The sequence below is a fragment of the Mastomys coucha genome, unplaced genomic scaffold (genome assembly GCF_008632895.1).
Source record: "Mastomys coucha isolate ucsf_1 unplaced genomic scaffold, UCSF_Mcou_1 pScaffold22, whole genome shotgun sequence".
NCBI classification, from domain to species: Eukaryota; Metazoa; Chordata; class Mammalia; order Rodentia; family Muridae; genus Mastomys; species Mastomys coucha.
Genome location: NW_022196905.1, coordinates 206,870,981 through 206,881,534, shown reverse-complemented (window position 1 = coordinate 206,881,534; position 10,554 = coordinate 206,870,981). Strand labels below are relative to the sequence as shown.

General features: G+C 38.2%; 1 protein-coding gene across 6 annotated transcripts in view; it reads left to right on the top strand.

Moving 5' to 3' along the window:
- The window catches only part of Psd3 (pleckstrin and Sec7 domain containing 3), a 534,828-nt gene that overhangs the window by 337,652 nt on the left and 186,622 nt on the right, over positions 1 to 10,554 (top strand). For all 6 annotated transcript variants that reach the window (XM_031339986.1, XM_031339985.1, XM_031339987.1 and 3 more), the window contains 3 exons: positions 25 to 105; positions 2,233 to 2,345; positions 4,620 to 4,678. In XM_031339986.1, the coding sequence (XP_031195846.1) occupies positions 25 to 105; positions 2,233 to 2,345; positions 4,620 to 4,678 (253 nt within the window). The remainder of the gene's footprint in view (positions 1 to 24; positions 106 to 2,232; positions 2,346 to 4,619; positions 4,679 to 10,554) is intronic.

Below are 10,554 nucleotides of genomic sequence, written 5' to 3'. Positions count from 1 at the left end.
AAACTCCGCTCTGTTTCCTTATAGCAATGAATTTAGCAAGCTGGTTGCAGAAGAGTACCTGAAGTTTTTTGACTTCACAGGGATGGCGCTGGATCAGTCTCTCAGGTATGATGGCATGTTACCTCTGTCCCTTTATCACCTCCAGGTCATGACCTCTTGACTTCTCTTCTGCTTGGAGCCTGACTTTTCACTCCAGTTCCATTTGCTTTGTGAGTTTGAATGATGATCTGGATCCTACCCAGAGAATAAGAAAAATGTCATGGGTATAACAACAGAGAGTAAAGAAACCATGAAATGAACATGAACTGATACCCAGCATGCGCTAGGAAAGCTCAGTTCACGGCGCATACTGGAGAACGGCTGTTGAGCAAATCTGCCTCTCTCTTGAGGGTTTCCTTTTCATTTTCTATTACAGCAAAACATTCGGGAGCTTGTTAGGTGTGATGGCCTGAGAGTTCATGTATGCTGTAATTTACGACAGGATTTCCTTCTCTCCTTCAGCTGAGCAAATACTCCACTGTCTAGAATGAGCACCGCTGGCTCACCCACTTGCAATCCACGTTTTATATCTATTGTGAATACTACTGCAGTCAACATAGGCACCCACATTCCTCCTTGAATCCCTACTTTCAGTTCTGTTGAATAAGTTCTGTCGTCAGTTAAAAAGGTTATAGGTAATACTGTCTATGAAATTAGAGGCCTTTGTCCCTTAAGTATTTACTTAACATAGTAAATACAAAATATTTTCAGATGATATTTTGTTATTAAACTCTTGGGTGGGATGAAAATGACTCAATGAGTAGAATGTAAAGGGCGTGTCTGTGAAACAGATCACCATGTCAGCTTTAGGTTGAGTGTTTCAAATGAAGGCGCACTAATGCTCACTTTCAACACTTGAGCTATGGAACACAGCACCTGGTAAGCATTCAATCTCAGGAACCTCAGAGAGCTCTGATCATCCAGTATAATCCTTTAATTTACGCTTCAGATAACCGAAGCCTGGAGCTGAAGTGACTGTGGTCGCGTTAGAGCAACCTGCAGGATCTTTTTGTTAGTTAATGGAAACATCTAATATAAAGGAATGATTTAAATCTCTGCTCTGTGCTACTACGTGTTATTTCAAAAGTTACAAAAAATAGTGATCAGTGTGCTTTACGATAATGAAGTACAAGTCTCTAGTAAGAAAGAAAACTACATTTTCATAAAAATCAGTTTTATTACAAAAACTTTATGGTAGTAAGAATTTCTAAAAAAATTAAATGATTTTTCTATGTAACCTATTGCTTGATATAAGGAATAGCTTAAAGCTTTTTTTCTCAATTTCCTTCTCATATATCTATCAATGATGATGTGCAAACAGGCAAAATAAATGAACACAAATTGGTTGTGTATGAAGCAGTGTACCTGGCCTTTTAGAAGTCCACATGTGGAGATTACCTGACTAAAGAACTCTAATGTGTGGGATTTTAACACATAGCTCATATGATTATACATTGAGTCATTAATGTTTCTTTTCTTCAATTTTTGATTGATCTTTATTAAGACCAACTATTTGACAATTGCGATTGGAAATCACCTGTGGTACTCAGGCTTTCTTAGTCTGTTAGCCTTTCTGTTCTCACCCTGACATAGTTCATAGATTATTTGTGTGTGTGTGTGTGTGTGTGTGTGTGTGTGTGTGTGTGTCTGTCTGTCTGTCTGTCTGTCTGTCTGTGTGTAGGTAGGTATATAGTATTTGAAGTGTTTGGGTGAATGCAGGCATGCATGTGCTGCAGCAAACATGGAAATTAAAGGGCAGTGTAGATGCTTCTTGCCTTCCACCTTGTTTTTGAGGCAGGCCTCCCTCCATTTTTGTTTCAGTCGCTATGTTGAGTCCTTGAGGTAGCTGCCTGTAAACTTCTGAGCAATTCCTCTGTCTTGAACTCACTTCCCTGCAGCAGTTCTTGGAGTGTAGGTGCTTGCAACTAAGTCCTGCTTTTCACGGGAAATCTGCACTCGGGTCCTCAGGCCTGAGTGGCAAGCGTTTACCTGCTGAGACATTGCTCCTGTGCAGAGTTTTTATTGCATTTAAATATGAATTTGCTTATTGAGTAACCATCTAGTGAATAGTTTAGGTAATAGGGAGAAATGATTTAGGGTGTTGTATAATTAATACTTTATATTTCCTCTAAATTGTCAAATATAACACTGTAAACATCTTAAACATTTTTCTCTTTTATTATTCTTTCTCAGGTATTTTTTAAAAGCATTTTCTCTTGTGGGAGAAACCCAGGAACGTGAGAGAGTATTAATACATTTCTCCAATAGATATTTTTCTTGTAATCCAGACACTATCACCTCAAAAGGTAATCTAATGGAAAGCTTGCAGTTTTATTTGTGGTTATTTTCCTTATTATAAAAATTTCATTTTATGGTAAAAATAAGTGATATTTAATTTACTTCCTTCTCATTCATTTGCGTTGATGCCAGTTGAAAGCATTAGTTCCATTTCCTGATGCTTCCTTTTTATTTTGGTTTTTCACCTCATCTTTTTAAGGAAGGTGTAATGACAACATGATATTTTTGTTTTCTTAATTATTTTTATCCTTTATAAATTCATGGTATTACAATGTACTTTATTTCTGTTGTCTTTCTATGCTCAGCATTGCCACACAGGGATTTTATGTGCAAAGCAGTTTGTAATACATTATTGGTCTTCTTCTTCTTATATTATATTATATTGCTATCCCTGTAGTTCTTGAAATCCGCGTGTGCTTAGCTCGGGGATATCTTTTGTATATTTATGTTTATCTCAATGAGCTTTGCCGACTCTTCGGCGCTCTTGTTTTGATATTAACCAAAATCTTTATAGCTGCCTTTCACTTGTGGCTTTAATGAAATTTGAGTTTGTGACACTGTTTTGTTTTGTTTTGTTTTGTTTTGTTTTGAGACAGGGTTTCTCTGTGTAACCCTGACTGTCCTGGAACTCACTCTGTAGATCAGGCTGACCTCGAACTCAGAAATCCGCCTGCCTCTGCCCCCCAAGTGCTGGGATTAAAGGCGTGTGCCACCACCGCCCAGCGCGGTACTGTTTTTATAATGTAAAACAATATTTAACTGTTCTTAGAAACAGTTCTACCCAAAAGGAGACTCTGTTTCCATTTAAAATACTATAGACATGAGTAATTTCAAGTTTTAAGTGAAGCGTATTTACTTTTAAGTGGGAAGTTTCTAAAAACATGTCATAATTCTGCAGTAAATTTCTAGGATGGACAGGAATAGAGACTGCCAGTTACCAATGTCCCTGCTCACCACTCCCTCAGGCTGCAGCTAGAGAGCTCAGCACTTGGTCATCAATATCACACCCTTGTGTGTAAACTGGTACTACCTGGATCCTTTGTAAGACGGGGTCAGCACCAGCTAGAGAAGCTAGGAAGTGGAAGAGGGTTGCTTCCACCGCACTTGCAGGTGTAGGAAGATTTTAGCATGCTTGCACACAGTAAGGTATGTGAGGGTGCCTACGTGCTCTCGATGAGGGAGTTTGAGTGTTGGCTGTTGCCTTTACAGTAAGTCAGTCCAGGAGTTAGTCTTGAATGTATGAGAAGCACGTGGAATGAATAAATCTGCTGTTAGGCATATAAGTGACATAGAAGGGAAACCACCTACTAAAGCAAAAGATCTGCTTTTGAAAACAAGCTGTCTTTCCCGTACATTTGGTGTACGTGAATACGGTTTGCACTTTATCTAAAACTATTTTCATTTGCTTGTTATACTTGGGTTAAGAATTGGTAAAGAGGAAAGCTAGCTCTGATACTCGGAGATAAGATTTTAGCTATGTATACTTTTTATTTTCCTGTATAAAGTGAGATGAAAACGATAATTCCATTTAAGTATGAAATGTTATTTCAGGCTTTGACCATATTTTTCCTGAATATTTAATTTTTGATCCTTCCAGAATATTTCAGTGTTTTACTTTTAGCTTCATCTATAACATCCTTAGGGGCAAAGAGTTCTATCTAAATGTGGCTTTTAAGTAATGTTGCAAAAATATGTCTTTTATCTGTATATTTTAAGTATTAATGGATTTGTTTTCAGTTTGATACTATAATCTACAGAACATTGAGAAAATATAGATCAAAAGGAATGTTTCGTGATCCAGCTATTTTGATGGATTTTCCTAGAAATATTTACCTTTAATGGAGTCATAATGCACACAGTATGTTTCTCATACTGATTATCAAGCATCTTTCTACTTTAGCCTGTGTTCCTCTACAACATTCCTAGTGTCCTCAATATTACAGTTTTGTTTCTGGAGAGTCATCTATGTCCCTTGATGAACAATGTTTGTCTCTATGGTTTTGTATTTATGTAGCTCCTTAATTGTTTCCTTACTGTAAAGCCCCAGACGAGTTTCTGGGTTAAAGGACACCGATTCAGCCTTTGTACATGTAGTGCCAATTGCTCATGAGGGAGCTGGTACTGTTTGATTCAAAAGAAGAGTTCAACGTTGCACACTGGAAGTTTATAATTTAACTCATCCACCTATGCTTTCTAGACAACGTTGCGTCTAGTACTGCACTGTTTTTAAGGCCCTTGTGTGTGCTGTGTTAATAGCCCGCCCTTTTTTTTTTTTTTTGCAGATGGAGTCCATTGCCTCACCTGTGCTATGATGCTCCTCAACACAGATCTGCATGGCCATGTAAGTATAAGCCTGTGATGTTGTCTCACCCAAGCTGCAGCATCACCAGCTTGCCTTCGCTCTTGTGGTTGTACATATTTTCCTCTGCTCTCCCTTGCCTTATTCTATAGCAAGTAGATAAACGTCGTGCCTAGAGTGTGTATTCTGTATTACCTTTCGCCACCAGATGGCACACAGAAGGTTTGCTCGTTTGGGCTTTTGCTTTGCTGTCTCTTAGCTAGGTGGTTGATTCATCACGTTGGAAGGATAATGTAAGTTAGAACAGAAATTGGCATTTAAGTTTTAATAGGTAAAACAATTTAGTCTTTTCTGAATTCTTCAACTCACCTGGTTTGTTTACTAGCTAAAATATAAAATGAAATCCATCACAAACCAACTCTTATTACCTGTTTAAAATAAAGTATATACTTCATAAATTTATAATTTATAAACTGTTGCCTGTAACGGAAATGAATTTTTAATCATTTTAATATCACCTTTACCTTTGAGAAAATGAGAATATTTTCAGTAAATATAAACTAATCTATATTTATTTAGAACAAAGTTCTAGTTTTATGTATTTTTGAAGGAAAAAGTCAAATTTTTATGTAATTGAACATATCAGCCCTTGACATACTGTATTTTACTTTGTCATCTTAGAAGCTATGTGAAAATGACTACTATACAGCAACTCTGTTCCAGTTTTCCAGAAGATCAATACTACAGGGCTCCTCTGTAAAGAAGCTGGTATTGAGCTCTGTGGGATCTCTAAGTTTAACTAGCAATTATCAGAGGTCTAGGTGGAGAAAGGGTTCCCCAGTAGCCAAGAGAAGGGGAAATTGAATAATAGATTATGCTCTTACTATAATCTTAATAAATCTAAAAGTACCCAGAAGTTCCCTTTTGCAATTTTTGAAGTATAACTTATAGTAATTTGGTGGATTGGAGACATGTAGCAGGTGTCCAGAAATCATGCCCATCAAGAGTCCAGAACTTTCAGGAAAACTTCTTGGTAATAGGGTAATGACATATTACACAGAAATGAAGGTGTTGCAGTTCACTAAGTGAGCACCTTGAAGTGTTTGAATCCAGCATTTCTCCATGTGGTTATGTGGAAAACCAGGCAATGGGTTGTCCGCCCCCTTACTATGCACAGACAAGAGGCTCATTTATAACATGGTTCTATGAGTTCCATGATGATAGGTACCTCCTGTCCCTCTTTTCCTTCCATTTCATACTTTTGTTTGCTTAACTTTTTTGTCAAAAAGGGTCATTTCAAAGGTAGTTGTGCCATGTAGCATTGACCTATCCAGTGGTGTTCAGCATAAAGAAGCCTCTTCATATAGGTGTTTTTGAAGTCCCATCAGCATAACATGGTTGTGTATTTATCATCTTTTAAGAGATGTCTGATAATTTGAAAAGTGTACTAATATTTCATTCTTGTTGAAACATATTGAGGTTATCATACAATGTATGAAAAAGTTGTTAAATTGGAGAGATATATTTCTATTAAGTTCTGGATTGCTCTAACAAAGCTAGTAATGTTTGAATAGTACTTTGAGTTAAGCATGCATCTTACTGCTCATCGTAATTTGAAAGAAAGCAGCAAGTGTGGCTGTGAGGTCTAGTTTTTGTTCAGATCACCCGCTGTGGTTGAATGCAGACACACTGTGGATATCCTGGTCTGTCACCACAACTGCAGAATCATGAGGGCTAGACCATCAGTCTAATCCCAGCTTCAGACCTCTTGAGGAATGACGGCAATCCAATAAAGCAGCATGCATTGGGCATGGGGCACACTCTTGGAATCTCAGAAGCTGCGAAACTGAGGTAGGAGCATTGAAAGCTTGAGGCCAGCAAGAGCTACATAGAGGTGCACTGCTAAGCAAAGAGAAAGAAGCAAACAAATAAATTAGTACATTTCCTTTGACACCTGGGATGAAAAATATTTTAATGTTGCCTTTAGTTGTCCCGAATATAGACAATTAGCAGTTGTCTAAAGTAGCAAGTGATTGATATAAAAAGAGGAAATTGTTATTACAGCAAATTTCTCTAGATCCCTACCTGGATTGTATTTTCAGTGGTAGTTAGTTTTCAGCCGTGGTTGAATGTGTAGAAGTATGTACTATATACTTAGGCCTGTCAAGTGGTCAGGCTTTGTGTAATAGTTTTCTCTATTATACAATACATACTAGTATAAATCTGTGGAATGTATAGTTGCTATCATAAGAACTAACCATCTGAAAATGTGTTTTTTTTTTTCTTTCTTATTTTCCCTTCTGGATTCGTTTTAAAAATAAACTTTCCTTCTAGGTGGTAAGTGTCCATAATTCTGGATGTAGATTCTCTTGCATCATAATTTGCCTGATCTATTCTAGTCTGTGTGTGACTGGGTAGCATGGCCATTCTGAGTCTGAATCATTCAGAAGATGAGAGTTCTTTCTAGTGTTTGCTTCTTCCTTTTCCTTACTGCTACATACACTGCGTAGGCCATCACCATCTCCTACCTGCTCCAGTACCAGAATAACCCTGTGGGGTAAACTAATGAGCCATTTCCCTTCTCTTCTGTACCATCGTGCCGTAACAGCAACACAACAGCATGACTTTCTAAGAAATGCTAAATCCAGCTTGTGCTCATGCTTTCTACCGGGAAGGGCTAACTGGGAAGATTGATTTTATTTATTTATTTATTTATTTATTTATTTTTATTTTTATTTTTTGGCTTGGTTTTGTGAGTCTTTCCTTTGAGTAATGATGCTCTGCAAATGCATTGGTGTTGGGATGGACCCTTATTCAGCCTGCTGTTTTCACTAATAAGGTGATGGAATGCATACTAATAGAACAACCTCTCGTGGGCAGCCCCACATTACATGCAGCAGCTATGTATTTTCCAGACAAACCCACTGGTGTTCTTTACTCACTGCTTTAAATATAATGAATGGTTTGTCATTATGTCAGCAATGTATCTTGTTTATCTTGTCGTTGAGAATTCTCGTAGATTATGTAAATGCCTTGTTGTTGTGATAGCATGGCTGACTTGTGCAGTAATCCCTTTTCTAAATGTTTAATTATCTACTAAATATGTATGGGATGTAATGTCTGTACATACCTGAATTGTAGTACTAAGCACTAAGTATGCTAAAATTGTTTAGAATATGGAAGTAGGATTGACATTTTTGTTTAGACTTTATTGGAAATACATATATATACATATTATGTATATATATTTAACAGAGGACAGTTTTTTATTAATTATTTTATTTGTTTACATTTCAAATGATATCCTCCCTCCTGGTTTCTCCTCTGCAAACCACTCATCCCATCCCCCTTCCCTTTGCCTCTATGAAGGTGCACCTTTACCCACTCACCCACTCTAATCTCACGGCTCTAGCATCCCCTTATATTGGAGCATCAAGCCTCCACAGGACCAAGGGCCTTCCCTCCCATTGATGCCAGATGAGGCTATTCTCAGCTATATATTTAGCTGGAGCCAGAGGAGAATAAATTTTATCATTTCTGTTTGGACTAAGTTTAAGATGAGTTCTATTGTCTAAGAGTAGCTAGTTCTCCTATATTGTAGCATATTCAGCCTCCCCACATGCCTTCCCCTGCCAAGCAGCATGATCATTGCCTGGGCTGAAGACAGGTGGCAGGGGCAGGAGAGTAGATAGGACTGGTATTCTCAGGGTGATGGGGATGGTGATTGGGGACAGGAACTTCAACACAGAAGTGACTTGCAATGAAGAATGAACTGATATGAACACTGTTGACCAAATCCACAGCTAGCAAATCTCAAGAAAGATGCAACCCAGTGTCTGTCCAAACTCAAACATGATTAGAGTCTGTGGCGAGGAAGTTACTTAGATAAATTTGTGGTAAGAATTTACTATTTACTGTTGTTGGCTGTGATTTTTAGCAGCATCTTTTTCCAGTGTTGCTCAGTGCTCCTCAGCATTGGTAGATCTACTCACCAGGTGTTGTAGTAGAAGAGGAGGTGTAGTAGTAGAGTTTCTACTGCCTTCCTTGGTTCCCATACAGATCCCTTGTCCTTGATTTACTGTTTTCCTTGTGGTCACAGTTTAACTGAGGCATATTCTTACTTGTGTTTCCTATTAAGATATGAATTAAACATAGGGTACAACCTGATAAATGTACTATATTGGTTGGAAAAGAAAGAATTAAGTGTACATTTTCCAACAGATTAATTTTAAAATATAGGAAGAGTTCCTTCACAGCAGTGAGCTTCTTTTGCAGCAGTAAAATGAATTCTTGGATGGACCTTGTAGGAATTTAAATGGTAGATAATTATTTGGTTTATTTGCAGTACTGGAAGACAGCTGTAAAACTTTTAGTTGAGACAATAGATTTTATCTTATTGTGTTGTTTTTACTTCGTTCTTGAAAACTCACACATGTGTATTTTGATCATGAAATTAAGATCATATCCACACCTAGTTTCCTACCTCCAACTTTCTTAGTATCCTCCCAACGTCCCTCTCCCAACACCATGTCTTCCTTTTATGTTGTTGATAACCCACACATCCAATTAATGCTGCCCATATGTATGTGCATGGGTGTGTGTCAAAAACGATGCTCCACTTCCCAGCAGTTGTACATGCAAAGGCTTTAATAGCCCTCCATAATTAGGATAAACCATCTGTACTTAGTGTCCTTGGCAGTGTATCTCTACTTATCATCATCAGGAGTCTTTTGCCTACCGTCCTTCCTTCTAGCTTCCCTCTGTCTTCCTCTCTGTGCTGCCCTGTATTTTTGCTGTCCTCTTGCTATGGACCTATCCCAAGTTATGAGTCTAGGAAAGGATATCAGCTGTGAGTGTCGTTCCTGCTAAGTCAGCCCTTTCTGTGGTCTCTTCTCCTTTACAGCAGTGCTTCTCCACCTTCCTGATGCTGTGACCCTTTAATAATCCTCCTCTTGTCGTGACCTCCCAAGCATAAGATTATTTTGTTGCCACTTCATAACTATAGTTTTGCTACTGTTATGAGTTGTAATGTAAATATCTGATATGAGACCCCTGTGGGGGTCATGACCCACAGGTTGAGAACGGATAGCTTATGGTGTTGTGCCTTTTCTCTTGATTAGAGAGAGTTACCAGCTATCATGGCTGACTAGTCTCTCATCATGTGGAACTTCTCACCAGTGCTGAAAGGCCACAGAAGCCTAGTGTGCTTGGGTCTAGAAGCATTGAGGATTTCTAGCTGGGATGTTTTCATGATCAGTATGTTTTTAAAATATCTGTTTATTGCCAGAAAGAGTGTTGTGGACTAGAAAGAGAATTCGGCCTTCAGCTGTGGAATGTTTTTACAGAAAAATGTCATGGTTTGAAATTTTTTAATTTTTGAATGACCTTTAGAATGCAGTGCCACTGACTATCATATTGGCCATTGTGTAAATTTTAGTGAGAGTGAATCTGCAAGTGTGTGAGAATTTAATTATGCAGTAGTCAATTTCATTCAATTCTGTGACCTCTGAAAATGAATCATTTTCTATTTCTCTATCTGCTTCTCCACTTCAGTTATTTATGGTGGTTTTTCCCTGTTTGAGAACAGGTTAACATGAATAAAATATGGCACAGTGGTTATCTCTGGAGTCATTGAGCTCATTTAGTGGTCTTAGAGGTTCTATCTAATATATAACTTAATCATTACTTTCCTTTGTGAGCTTTTACACTTGTGTAATCAGGAAGACAGGTGAACCTCATTTCAAGGGAGGGAATCCACCTCCCTTCCTTCCTTCCTTCCTTCCTTCCTTCCTTCCTTCCTTCCTTCCCTCCCTCCCTCCCTCCTTCCCTCCCTTCTTCCTTCCTTCCCTCTATCTCTCCCTCCCTTTTCCTTCCTCCCTTCCTTCCTTCCCTCGTTCCCTCCCTTTTTCTTTCTTCCC